We start from the raw sequence: 14,342 nt of genomic DNA, 5'->3' as shown, positions 1-14,342 counted from the left end.
CCAGGTCTGTTGAGGTCAGTCCCTGAAGTATCCATAGAAAGACACCAAGGAAAGGAATCAATACTGGTACTGATGACACCAGAGGCATATGCAGCCACAAGAGAACTGTTTAGTACCTCAGTACCAGTACCAGCCCCTTCACCATCAGTTTTCTGGACTGATTCTGTTCCCACATGGGATCTGATCACATGTAATCTTTTGTAACTTTTATGTTGAAATGTTTCCAATTAATATTAGGTTGTATAAATATAAAGATGCAATAAAACCCAATTTAGTTTTCAGGTTTAAGACTTTGTCAGTTACAGAAAATTTATTTAGTGAATGACCAGTAGGCGACATTTTGAGTGATATAACCAAACTTTATTAAAAGAAAAAGGTAATTAGTTAAGCAAATAGGCATACAATTACCACTTACACAGTACTACAGTTATACTAACACTCTCAGGTGAAATAGTATATCAGTGGGTTATCAGTCCCCTGACAACAGAGTGAAGTACAGCCTTATAATTCTGAAACTGAACAGTACCCTTTTGATGTTAATTGGCGTTCTCCTGCAATTTTTCAAGGCTACTTCTATAATCCCTATTATAACACTAATACTTAATCTACCCATTACCATATTCATTTCTGCCACCTCCTTATTAGTTCTTCACATTACACATTATTTAAATTAACATCTGCACCAATGTCCTTCCCATACTATCAATATAGTTAGCTTTTTAATAAAACATTCCAAAATTATCAAAACACATTAAAAATCTTGCTCAAACCAATTATAACCAAAATATAGCTGCAATAAAAACCTGAGTCACGTCCTTGCGAGCTTCTATTTTTCCACCTAACCGTCTTCAATTTATCCCTAACTTTTCTCACACTAATAACTTCCATTTCCCATACTCCTTTACATTTAGGCTAACGTAGGCCAAAGCCTAATTTCTACTTAACATAGGCTACACTTGGTGTTGGCAAAATTAACGGGGCCACCGTTTTAACCTCTTGAAATTTGCTTCCAGCTTTACCTCTCTATGAAGGTGGCATTTTTAATTGCAATTACCTTGGTGAGGTGAGTGAGTTGAAAGCTCTGGTGTCAGAGCTTCCCTCTACAATTTTCCATAAGGATGAAGTTTCTCTGCCCTTACCCTAAGTTCCTAATAAAGGTGATCTCCAGTTTTCCCGTTAACTTGACAATTTATTTGCCAGCTTTCTTTCTGAAGCCTCACAATCAGAGAGATCTGGAGAAAGTTCATTTGTTAGATGAGAGAAGAGCTTTAGCTTTCTGCCTAGACCACACTAAGATGCAATTGTTTGTCATGGTCACAGATAGAGTTAACGGGCAGTCAGTTTCCACTTACGGTTTCATCCTGGATTTCTTCATGCACTTGTTCATGCTACCAGTTGGCTAATGTGACTTCACTCGCTAAGTTGTTGGTCCATTTGACTAGGGCGCATGTGGCATCATTAGCTTTCCTGATGCAAGTACTTATTCTGGACACTTGCAAAGCAGGAAAATAGTTGTCAGTGCATATTTACTTCTCATTATTCTGTAGCTAATCAATCCAGGACCACTTTTGATCATGTTGTTATCCAGTCTTTGTTCAAATAGACTCCGAGCCCACCTACAAGTTAATCTGCTTTTGAGTCACCTACAGTAGAATGGACATGTAGAATCACTCGAAGAAGAAGAAGAAGAAATGATGATTTACTATGACATTCCAGGGTGCAATCCAGACCAGTGAAGGGCTGTGTCAATCCTGCCCTGCCAACTTGAGTGCCTCACAATGCTTTATTACTATAACTCCCACCTGGCTACTCACAGCCTTCCAGCATGCAGGTGATACCCTGAGTGTCTGTGTTTAGCTGTAGCCTGTCAGCCACACATCAGTTACACTCTGGCTTCCAACAGTATTGGTTACCACTTGCAGGGTGACCCCAACGCACTCGCAGTCCTGGATTTTCCCCCAAAATGTGTGTTCTGCACTGTTCAGCCCTCTCCTGGATAGTCCATATGCATTAGGTCCGTTGCAACTCTAAGGGGATCAGTATACAGCAGTTTGCTACCCTAAATGGAGTTTCCCACACAGTTCACAACACTAGATTAGTTTTGATTAAACAATAAAGTAAGTTTATTTAACTAAAAGGAAATAGGTTTTAAGTGAGTACAAGTATAAGGCATTAAAGTCAGAAATGGTTACGAGAGAAATGAAGATCAAATGCTTCCTAGTACTTAAAAGTTTACAAACTAGACTTGTTAATGGACTTCACCTTGAAACATGTTCCCGGTAACACTGCTGACTAAATTCTCAGGCTAGGATCTGCTCCCAAAGTCCAAAGGCTGTTTCTTTTGTCATCTTAGGGGAAGGAGAGAGAGATGAATAGGGAAAGAGAAGTTGGAATGTTTTTGTCCCTTACTTTTAAAGTTCAGTCACCCTTTCAAGTGCATTTTCCTGACAGTTACCCATAGATAAAGTTGGTTCCCATTGTGAGGACCATTAAAGGGAATCTCATGGTGAATGAAGTGTCATGCTGTTTGCTAAGATGTAGATTTGTTTGTTCCTACCACACGTCCTTTCCAAAGAATGGCCACTTGACAGGTGATTGCCCATCAGCTTTGATGATACCTGGCTAGAGGTGTCAGCTTGTCCTTTGTCTTGAGACAGATTTACTTGCTCCCGAGACTTGTCTGGTAAACACACTTCAGTTCTGTTTTCAGTTTAGGTTCATAACTTTACGTATAATATTGCTATATACATCTCACCAGGATATTATTGACCAGCAAGTTTTCAAATGATACCTTACAAGGCACATTTTGTACAGAGAGTATTACAATGGTATGTAGAGTGTGACTAGAAGCATGCATTTGGTCACACCTTTCTGTAACTATTGGTCTTCAAGATATTTTGCACATGTCTATTCCATAATCTGCCCTCCTTCCCATCTATCAGAATCTGGTAAGAAGGAACTGAGGAGGGTGGCTCCGCCCTTTTATACCTGCACCGGCACACAGTGCAGAGGGCATTTGAGCCGCCCCAACAGGTACCTGCTGAAGAAAAAAGATATCTGACTGTGCACGGGTCATGCACATACCTACAGTGGCATGAACCATGTGCAACTCATTTCAAAGAACAATAGTTATGGAAAGGTAGCTAACCATTTCTTCTGTGAGTGGTTCTGCCACTGACTTTCTTTGTGACCTGGGGCAACTCCCTTAATCTGTCTGACTTTGCCCATATACATAAATGACATAAGTACTTACCTCAAAGAGGAATGTGAAGTTTAAGTAATTATTTTAAAGTGCTTTGAGATCCTTGGATGAAAAGAGAAATAAAAGTACTAATTAGTTAGTTCCTGATCTAACCACTAGATCACATAGATATTCTACAGAATATCACAATGTTTTACAAAAAAAAATCCCTATCCATGGCAGCAGTTATACTCACCAGAAATTGTACTTGTTGTCTTTATCACAAATTACGTTGTTTATAAAACCATTGTTTTTATCATCAGTAAAAAGTGGCAAAGGATGTGCTTCTACATTTCCAAATCCAAGATTGTCATTTTTATCAACTACATGAATTAAGACTCAAAGAAGTGAATAATACTTTAAAGAAGTAGTAAGTGTATTGAAGAAATTAAAAACCTAAATCTGTCACTTCTTTTTGAAATAAGTCAGTGTTACCTTTTTGTATCACATATAGTGGTAGTAACTCTCTCTGGGTAGTTAAGATTTAGGTGGCTGCACCATTCTAAACCTCTCTTTATTAATTCCATAACTTTTTCCAAAATGTATCTTTGGGGGCTGAAAATGTCATGAGATAATTGTTGCACTTCGTAAGAAACAGGGTGATGCTTGAAATGCACATGTTTTTTCTTTGTGAATAGACTTTTTCCTCTTTTACTTAATATTTTTATAGTGCTTTCAAGATGTAAAGTGCTAAGTATTATCTGCCATTTTTAGGAAGTTATAGTTATAGTATATAGTTACAGAAGTATATAGTTACATCTGGGATCGGCATACCGCTGAGCATCTGATGCTGCTGGAAGCTGATAATCACGTGGTGAATTGTCTACAGCCACATCCATTTGACTCAAGTATTTTTAAGGTGGTTGAGGGTGATCATTCTAATTTCTAAAAGCACTTTCTAGATTTTGCATGTGTCATTTTAACACTTTTGGGGCGAATTTTGCCCTTCTTGTCAGAGTTCTTGCCTTCCTCAGACCATTCCACCCCTCCACTAGGTCTGAGTCCTTGTCTCCTTATCCGGACAGTCCCAGTCTCCCATTTCACTGCCCTCCCTGCTTCTCATCCAGTGTCAATGTTGTCTCCCTCAGCCAACTGGCTCCCAATGTCCCCCACATGTCCCTCCAGTTTCCTTTACCACCTCCCAGTCCTCCCTATAGCTCCTGGAATCCTTGATCAACCAGTTCCATCTCTCCCTTCCAACTTGCAATCAGTTAATCCTTCTCCAGTTCTAGTCCCACCAGATTTTGTCCCACTCCTTTCTATGCTCTGGTTTGACTTAGTGCCATCTGCATTCAGATCAGATGACATCCTCCTTCATGCTGCCTGAGCCTAGCAGAGTGGCTCTTGGAGAGCACAAGAGAGACTCCTTGCTCTCATTTCTAGTATCTGATCCTGGGCCAGATTTGGGAGCCGCAGTTACAGTGAGAATCCTTCTGAGCCTCCATTGTCTTGGGTTGGATCATCCTTAGTTGCTTTGTGGGGATGTTTGCATGCACACTCTAGTTAGCACTCAGCTGAGAGGGAATGGCACATGCTCAGTGAAAACAGAATCTTTGGAGATTTTTAGCTGCTAAAATCTAAGAAGTCTGTACTAAACGTGTTAATTTTAGTTTTTCAAAGGCCAAATTTGGGGGGATTTTCATGGGGACGATAAAAGGCATATCCCTGATACAAGGGCCACTGCTTGCCTGATTTCAAGCCCTGTTCTAGAGCAAGTCCTTAACTCACAGCTTCCACCAGTTAACGACAAAAATGGAGAATACTTCCAGGCTGTTGATACACAATTTAAACTTTGGTGTGAGCATTTTTGTGAATTAGTGAACAGATCCCCACTAAGATGTAAACTACAACTTAATCCAAAAATGAACCAAGCAGAAAACAGGCTGGTGATATTAGAGGAAGTGATGCCTATGGTCAAACAGTTACGAAAGGATACAGCATCTGATCTTGATAATATTTCATAAGAACTGCTAACGAGAGGTGGCATGGATTTAATTCACTGGCTTCATACAGTTGTCAATTTAAAAATTGATTTTGTGTTTGAAGAATCCTTACATTAGGGCCAGCACTATTATGAAATGGTTTATAAAATTAACACTTCCCCTCTGTTATTTCCATGTAAATCAGAACAAATATTTGTAATTTTACTTTTATTGTAGATAAAGGAAGCCAATTTCTGGGGCTCCAACTTTGTAATGAGTGGTTCAGATTGTGGCCATATCTTCATCTGGGATCGGCATACTGCTGAGCATCTGATGCTGCTGGAAGCTGATAATCACGTGGTGAATTGTCTACAGCCACATCCATTTGACCCAAGTAAGACCATCTCCTCCTGCAGTATGCATGTTCCCATAGCCTGTAGCAAGATCCTTTATAGATGAATCTTCAATACTTTGCCTAGCCAAGGGTCACATTAGTAAATTGCCAGGAGGTCTGAGGGCTGCATCTCAGTTATATAAAATACAGTGTGCTGCTGCTGTCCTTGTCTGTAATAGTGAGGTTTGGCTCACATAGACCACTGTACCCATCAACTCCTCAGAACAAAAATGGTGATATATAACATACAAAGGAAGTCAGGGTCCAGAAAGAAAAAGTACTTTTCCCTTTCCTTTCACCACACACACTGAGTTTGAAAGTGGTTCCCACGCTGTTGGTGAGATAATGCGAGCTATCTGATACAGTAACATGAGAAGCAATATTAGCATCTGGCCTCACTTTGTTCTACTTGAGTTTTGACCAGAGCATGTATCAGACTCTCAGATGCTGTGGGAGGGTGGTCTGAAGAGCCATAGACCGGGGGAAAGAGAATTAGATTAACAGGAGATCTGTTGAGTGAGTTAAATTAGTATAATTTATTTTTGGAAAATATTCATGTTGGGGATGGACAGACTAGTCTGGGGAAAACTAGACATGACCTGAAACTTTGCTGATAATTCTCATTGAACCATTTTGCAGTTTCTGAAACAGTCACAGAACAGTTTTAATTACTTTTCGTTTTCCATGGCCTCTGGGCTGCTGAGTGTCAGCCAGTTGTGGAAGTGAAAGTACCATAATACTGCAAGAGGCTGTTTTTTGCAGTATTTCAGCCTGACTAATACCAGAAATGAATCCGCAGTACAGTTTTCAGACTGAAGGGACATCTCCTAGTTTGATTAACCATCTGAACTTTTGAACGTTTACTTGAATACCTGGTCCTATACATATTTGACATAAGTGATTAGTGGTGCCTTGTAAGGGCTAACTCTTATCAGAAGCTCTCCCAAAATACACTTACAACTTCCCTGGCTTTTTAATTCAGTGTGACCTCCTTCCACCTACATCTTGAAAAATGAACATTTAAGGGTCAACCCTCCCAGCAGTGACAAGCACTCTGAGCCAAGCTTCCATCCACATCTACTGAAAGCGTCCTAAACACTCACTACTCCCCCAGTGTGAAGTCCACTAATTCTCCCTCCCAGATGACAGAACATTCCAGTGCATTTTGGACTTTTATTCTTTTGCATGTTTTAAAAATATTTGCAAAAGTGCCTAGTGTTTTTGGAACAGGTGCATCAAAGATTTCTTCAAATTTCTACATAAAATACACTGTTTGTGGCCTATTCACATCTGTCACTGCACACTGACCTATTAATCCTAAAGCCTTTCCTGTTAAATCTTTTCAGTTCATCAGAAGAGAGCATATAGTAGCAGATGCTTTTTACTTTCTAGTTCAAATTATGCACATTCTGTTTAAAAGATATGTTTTCATTTATTTTCTTTATGACACACGTTTAGTTTGTAGCTCAAATCCAGCAATAAGGGATTAGAACTCAATGAGACTACTGCTGTGTATGTGTTTGCAGGGTGGACATTTACATATGTTATGATGGAGAAAAATTGAAATGAGGGATGTATGCATGTATGTAATGAAGCATGTCAGCAACACTTCCAACAAACTCCAGTTCAAATGTTTAGAATCTGGGTGAAGAAAAGGCATTTCATTTAGAACTCTTTTCTAATACTATTTTAAATTTGATTTTCTAGTTCTTGCCTCATCAGGTATTGATTACGATATAAAAATCTGGTCACCACTAGAAGAGTCCAGGATTTTTAACCGAAAACTTGCTGATGAAGTAAGAGCCTTTCCTTCTTTTTATATCACAGCTGCCATTTCTAGCAAAATCTTCTCTGCAAATACCTTGAATAACTGAATGCTTTTTTAACTTTAAACGAATGAGCAATAGATTTTGTTTTAAAAAACAATTAACTTTCATTTCTTTCAGTACACAAACACCCCCCACATAACCTGGGAGAATAGGAAATAATGGAATGTATAGAAATAGCAGAGGTATGAAATTATGAATGTGAGACAAGTGACAGATAGGGTGAGCTATCAAAGTTGCAAGGGTAGACAATAGGAATCACAAATGGAGGAGTCTGTGACTTTAAAAAGGTAAGCGGTAAATCACAGATGTATTGGAGCAAATGAAGTTAAAAACACCATTAAATATTCCCAGACACAAAACTATGTGAATTTAGAGTTAAGGTTGAGAGTATATATCAGCAATTTAAGGATATAAAACAAGCATTATAAACCCAGTTAGAGAAATCCAAACACGTTAAGGTATGCAAACTGCATTTAGGACATCCAAATAATCTTAACTGTGCCTGGTAGTGATGCCCTGCTATGACTATAGATATGACTGATGAATATTAGTGCTTATGGTTTCAAATTAATGAAACTGACTCTAAAGACATGAGGGATATTTTTCCCAATGTTTCTCCCTCATAGTGTACAGGGCATAGTAAAACCGGGCAGAGTTAAATATTTGTGTCTAATGCTCTCTTAAAATAACTGCTTCTTGTGCAGAGGTCAAGTAGTCACTTGATTTTTTTTTCCCCCTATAATGTCTTGTCGCAAAAATAATTACTACCACTATTGAGCTCTGAGCCATCCCTGCACACCTCACCAAAGGCCAAAGTGTATACTGTAATTAGCACTCATTGATTGCAATAGGAACTGAGGGTGTGAGAGTGCAGTATTTGGTTCCAAGTACCCTTTAGACTAGAAGATGAGGGAACAAAGAAACATTATCTTAATCCTACCAGTTTATTAAATCTTTGTTTGGCATGTGCTAGTCTTTACCAGTTTTGGTATCCTAAAACAGATTGCATATAGCATAATTATATTTTGTGCCTTGCAGTTTCAATTGGCTATTGGATTCTTCACTTTCTGTGCTAATCTGTTGTGTATTATTGCTATGGATAAGCAGTTGTCATGTTCTACCCTAAAGGTGGCTGCATTTTCAGTGGTGGGTGAAGGGATCAGGGTCTATATTTTGTGTATTGGGTTAAATTTGTGAGGTGCTTTGGCATCCTTCAGGATAATAAGCATTATTAAATGTAAATTATGTGTAAAAATTATTCTGTTTCTGACCTAATAATCACTTAAGAATGTTCAAGAAACATGCTAAACCCCAAAATTGCAGTTTTTTTGGTTAGGGTTAAGTCTGTTTGTGAAGGAGAAATAATTTTACACATATTGAGCCAACCAGAAAAGAGATTTTCTGCCAATTGTAGAATTTTACAAGTTTTTTGTGCCAAATACATCAATTTTTGAATTAATGTCTGTGTGGGAGAGGTGGTGGCTTAGGAAGAAAATTGAAGAGTTCAGTTTTCACCATGTGAAGTTAGTTGGTCAAGGACATCCAAGATGAGATGTCTGAAATCCAAGATTGGATAGTAGGGGAAAGGTCAGGGAGGACACTTGGAAAACTTCAATATGGATACAGTAGCTGAAACTGTGAAAGCAGATGAGATCACCCCAGCAGGAAAAGATGAGGGGGCAGACTCCTGAGAGACGGTATGAGAGGGAGAAGAAGGGATGAAGGTTCTGTTGGAGAGAGAGGAGAAGAACCAGGACAGAGTTATGAAAGCCCAAGAATGAATGAGTTGAGGAGAAGATGGGAGGGATTGATTGTCAAAGTGGTTGGTGAATAGAAAATGAGAACAGAGAAGGGCTCCTTAGACTTGGCTAGGAGTAGGTCATTGGTGTCTTTAGTAAAACCAATTTCAATGCAGAGGAGAGAAGAGAAAACAGGGTGCCAGGAAGTCTTAGAGAGAGAGAGAGAGGCCAGAGGAAATACTGTATTTAAGGAGCCAAAAGGGGTAAGAAAGATTAGGCAGTAGCTGGAGAGACGAATGGGGTTAAGGACTAACTTTTGTTAGGTTTATCAATACCATAGAAGAGTACCTTTTAAAAGCTGAAAGATAGGAGCCAGATGTGGGTGGAGAGATAATAAGTAGAATGGTAGCAGCTTGGAGAGAATCAGGTTAAATTGAGATTAATGTGTTGAAAATGAATAGTAAGGTGAGAAGGTGGGCAAAAAATGGTTGTGGAGAGGGAGAGTGAAAGAGGAGCTGAACATACTTGCTAGATAGCATTTTTTTTTCCCTTGGAGGAATTAGCTAGAATGATTATGGGCAGAGAAGGAGGCATCTGGGTTTTATACACACAGGAGTCAGTTGGAGAGGAGAGAGAGAGCTATTTACAGTGAATGAACTTGTAGTGCAGTAACTCCACATGTCCATTAAGTTTTCTCCAAAGGTTTTCAGTAGCATAGGAGTAGGAGGGGAAACATAATTTCTGTTCTTTCCCACTTTCTTAGCTATTGTTGGTGTGAGAGCTTTGTTCTCTGCAGTTATGAACGTCTGCAGCATCATATCGATCACTTCATCTCATCAGTTCTTTGTCTTCACATCTTATCTTGAAAACTATTTTTCTTCATTTGCCATATTACTTAATCTGTCAGACACCACAGTGGTGATTTTAAATACTACCATACTATCTAGATAAAAAATTGCTCTTATGACTGACTCTTTTTACGATACAGTACATCTAAAGCACAATTTATATATGCTAGGGTCTACTCTTTTGTAATTTTTAACTTGGTAAAGCATTTTTGGACACAGTGTATTAAAGACATGATATAAAATACAAACTGTATTGCATCAGAATTAGTTTATAGTTAATGATGCTTTGATTAGTGATTTCTTTTCGTTCCTGCAGGTTATAACTCGTAATGAATTAATGCTGGAAGAGACCAGAAACACAATTACTGTTCCAGCTTCTTTCATGTTACGAATGCTGGCATCGTTGAATCATATAAGAGCAGGTAGGAGAATTTCAGAGCAGCTTCTGTGCAGACTACTTGTGCCATTCATAAGTCTTTTCTAACATTGCCATGTAAATTGAGTGTTTATAGTGAGATTTACATGCCACCCTAAAACACAGTTTGCTTCTCTCCTTTTTAAGAGTCTTTATATGTGTGTTTTAGATGCTAAATATTTCTTTATCAATTTTTTATTTTTTCCTTGGTGTATTCTATTCCAAGGAAAGAACTGTTCCACATGTCAGTAATTATATTTCTGGCACTAATACTATTTTACTGTAGAAGTGATTAACTAGGCACACTGTATGAGTGGCATATACTAAGCCAGTCATGCTCCCTCCCTCATGCGTCTACATTTAATTTTCCTCTTTCTCTAGACTGCTACTCAACAGATGTCTTTTCTGATGCCTACAGTGACTGACAGCAGTTTCCCCAGTTTTTTCTGACCAATGCACATTTCTGGTTACAACTGTTTTTTAAAATACCCCTCAGTTCCAACTCTCTAAAACAGGCGGTTCACTTCATTGACTCCTCATCTGTTTTTTAAAACTCTGCTCAAACACATCTCTTCTGTGCTGACCATGATTGAACTGCTACCTAGTTCATGACTTTAGTGCTCACAATTTCTTGTCCTTTGCTTTTATTGTCCCTGATCTCTCGTGTTGCTGCTGCAATTTTTCCATTTAGTATGTGCTATCAGTCTGTCTTATGCATTTCAGATGGGTCCATCAGCATAATACCTAGGCACTGTGCATTGGGTAGTAGCTGGTTGATGCACTATATCATAAATGTTAGCTGAAAAGTTACTTTTAAAGTTGTGTTCTTATTAAATCATTCTTGTGTCTTGCAGACCGGTTGGAGGGTGACAGGTCAGAAGGATCTGGTCAGGAGAATGAAAATGAAGACGAAGAGTAACAGGCTCTTCTATGCGAATACCTAGACGTTATGGAATTTGTATAAGACATTAATTATATTTTTCCTTACAGAGCTTTAGTGCAATTTTAAGGTTTTGTTTTTGAATAACCTAACATTTTGTTTCTGAATGACTGTGTGCATGACTTTGGGAGAGTGTGGAAGTAAAATAAGCAAAAATGTTTTTAAAACGTTTTGTCGTGTCTGAGGGGTGCTAGAAGATGCAAAGTGCAATATTTCCTTAACCTGCAAACGTGGGAGCTTGGATCAATGTTTAAAAATAACTTTCTTTAGAGCAAAAACGTTGGTTCAAATAAATTTCTATACCTGCTATTTGCATGTTTGTTGCTTTCTAATTAAAAGATTTGGTTGTTTAAATTGTCTCATGTTCTTTTTGGACAGTAATTGATTTGTCGTGCTACAGTATTGTCTACATTCTAAACTCAATTGTCCTTTCTCTCTGACCATGTCCCTAGAAACTATCAATTCCTATTGAAGTCTATGGGAATTGAAGGTTCTTAGCATTCTAGAAGAATTGTGCCTTCTGCTCTTAAAAGCCAGTTAAGATTAAGGCGGCCCAATTAGTTACAGAAATCCTATATTATGTTCAATTTTTTATACGTGCCCATAGATTTTAGTAATAGGCATATATTTTCATTTTAGAATAGATGAATCCTGCAGTATTTATGAAGATAAAACTCCCGTAGAGTTAGATATAAGTGACCTTGTGGCTATAGCATTGGACAGGATTTGGAAGATCTGGGATCTAGAAGTTGACTTTGCTACAGACTTGTTGTGTGATCTTGGGTAAGTCATTTAGGCCAACGTATTTTGAAAAGTTTGGCCAGGCACAATAGCTATTTTACTGCTCATCTATGGTTTAGTGGGATTTGGGCAAAAAGGATTAACTTTTCAGTATCTGGAACGGTTTCTGAAACTGCTGTTGTTTGGGTGTCCGTCTTCTACACCTCTGCATCTCTCCCCCTTGGTGTGCTCAAGCTACTACACACTCTGATAACTTGGGAACAACCAAATTATGCAGGAATTCTATGCCAGAGCAGACTTCCAGTTGTATTGGGCACTGTTGATAGCACACACCTACCCCAAGGGGACATATACAGCCTGAAGAAATAGGGAACATTCCCATCCCAGGAATTAACTGTATATTATGCAGAGATGGTTAGGTTTTCATGACTATGGTGGCTAGATGCCCTCACAATTATGCCACAATTCCTATGTCCTGCCATTGTTCCTCATTCTGTCTCCCAACATTTATGCAGTTTACATCTTGAGCCCACAGCTTTTTTTTTTTTTCTTTTGGCAGAGAGGGTTCTTGAGAGCCTACTTAGCAGCTCAGTCTTGAGTGGGGTTATTTCTGTAATAAGATGTCAGTTTCTAGGTTTCCTTGAATCCCCTTATTTTCTCTGCCATTTCCCTTATCAGTTGTGCCTGCACCTGAAGCTGCTGCTAACCACTGTCTTGCATATTTGGAAACTCTCCAATCGTGTCTGAAAATAGCCTGTTTTTACACTCTTTGCCACTAGGATGTCTGTGCCTCATTAGCATATGTAAATAGTCTGTTTACATGTGCTAGTATGGCTGTAGTGGGTGTTTCTGTCCAGTCCTGAACAACCAGGAAATTTGAATTAACATTTTAAAAAATCCTGCCCACTGCGTGGTGCTCAGATCCTTCCATCCCATCCTCTCCCCAACTTTTGCTTATTCCTATACTCAGAGCATTCATTGGCCAGCACTGTGATTAGCAACTGCTAAAAACCAAGAGGTGAGTCACAGAGCAGTTATTAGATGCTTATTGTGAAAACACTGATTATTTTAAAATCACTGCCATTTATTTTTCCTAGTTTTGGTCCTTTGCAGTTAGGCCCCTAGCAAGAGAGCAAAATCCTTTCCTTGCTCTGTGTCAAGGTATGTATGCTTTGTGGTTTGTCATCGTAACCTGTTCACCTTTGGATACTATAAAAGTCATGTTATTTTAGAAGATAGCAAGACTTGAACTCTGTGGTATTGAGCCTCTGCACTGTCCAGCCCCCATAGCTGAACAGACAAACCAGAGTCCCACATGGGCACACCCCACTCTGTACCCATTGGTCATGTAAGGACACTTCCACAGGTGTCATTTCAGAAAAATTCAGGGGAGTGGGGCCCGGAGGGCAAAGTGGAGTCAGCATACAGAACACTCCATGTAATTATATTATATCCTGCAAAGTCTGGGGGGGCATAAAGTGGAAGGCATAATGGAACACATTGACCTATGAAAAGTCAGGGTGGGTGAGCAACTGCCCCTTTTGCTGCTGTTCTCCATGTACTTCAGAGGCTTTGGTGCTGGTAAGATATTTCTGCTCTGCTAGTAGGCAACACGTATCCATTGTATGCAGGGACGATTGAAGTACTTGACGTCCCTTTAGATGTGGAAACAGGAAAGCTTGCAATCAGGGAGACCAATGTCGGCTGACTGGGCAAATGGCTTTGAAAATTCCGAGACTGAGCTCCTGGGGTGGTGTCATACGGGGCAACTCCCCTGACTTTCAGGTGGGTGGAGGGGGCATATGACATTGCCTTCTTCCATTCCCCAGTTTTTGGCTGGCTGTGGAGGGGAGGAAAGAGGGAAAGCAGAGCTGAAATAAAAAGGAGAATCTAAGACTGCAACCGCTCTCAGCACTTGCTCTGCCCCTTTCTTGCCACCATCACTCTGCTGTTTGTTAGGCTCAATAGATTGGATATAGCTGCAGCTAGCTCCCCGGCCAGTAGGAGCTATTCTGTCCTCTGCTGGGCTGGCATTCCTTTCTCAGGCCCCTCCCCTTCCTGCTCTGCAGAAAGCCAGAGGGTGAAGTCCTAGCTGACACATGGAGGAGCAGTGACTCCCTCCCCCCGTTTGCTCCTTAGGGACAGACATCAGGGGCTGACATGTCATGGCAAATGACATCTACAGAGTGAGGAGTGGTGGGCGGGGGTGTGTGTGGAGGGGAGTTGGATGCCAATTGAAAGGGAGATGCAGGTGGGCCCAAGGGAAGAATTGT

General features: G+C 39.7%; 1 protein-coding gene across 4 annotated transcripts in view; it reads left to right on the top strand.

The window, feature by feature from the left end:
* Positions 1-11,682, top strand: part of DCAF6 (DDB1 and CUL4 associated factor 6) — a 162,523-nt gene extending 150,841 nt beyond the window's left edge. For all 4 annotated transcript variants that reach the window (XM_067546273.1, XM_067546272.1, XM_067546271.1 and 1 more), the window contains 4 exons: positions 5,401-5,557; positions 7,265-7,353; positions 10,290-10,395; positions 11,243-11,682. In XM_067546273.1, coding sequence (XP_067402374.1) covers positions 5,401-5,557; positions 7,265-7,353; positions 10,290-10,395; positions 11,243-11,307 — 417 coding nt within the window. In that variant the 3' untranslated portion in view covers positions 11,308-11,682. The remainder of the gene's footprint in view (positions 1-5,400; positions 5,558-7,264; positions 7,354-10,289; positions 10,396-11,242) is intronic.
* The last annotated feature ends 2,660 nt before the right edge of the window (positions 11,683-14,342 follow it).

The sequence above is a fragment of the Emydura macquarii genome, unplaced genomic scaffold (assembly GCF_026122565.2).
Source record: "Emydura macquarii macquarii isolate MOO-44397 ecotype Brisbane River unplaced genomic scaffold, CSIRO-AGI_Emac_v2 contig_1119, whole genome shotgun sequence".
NCBI classification, from domain to species: Eukaryota; Metazoa; Chordata; order Testudines; family Chelidae; genus Emydura; species Emydura macquarii.
Note: the sequence above shows the minus strand (reverse complement) of the source record. Positions and strands in the feature narration are given on the sequence as shown.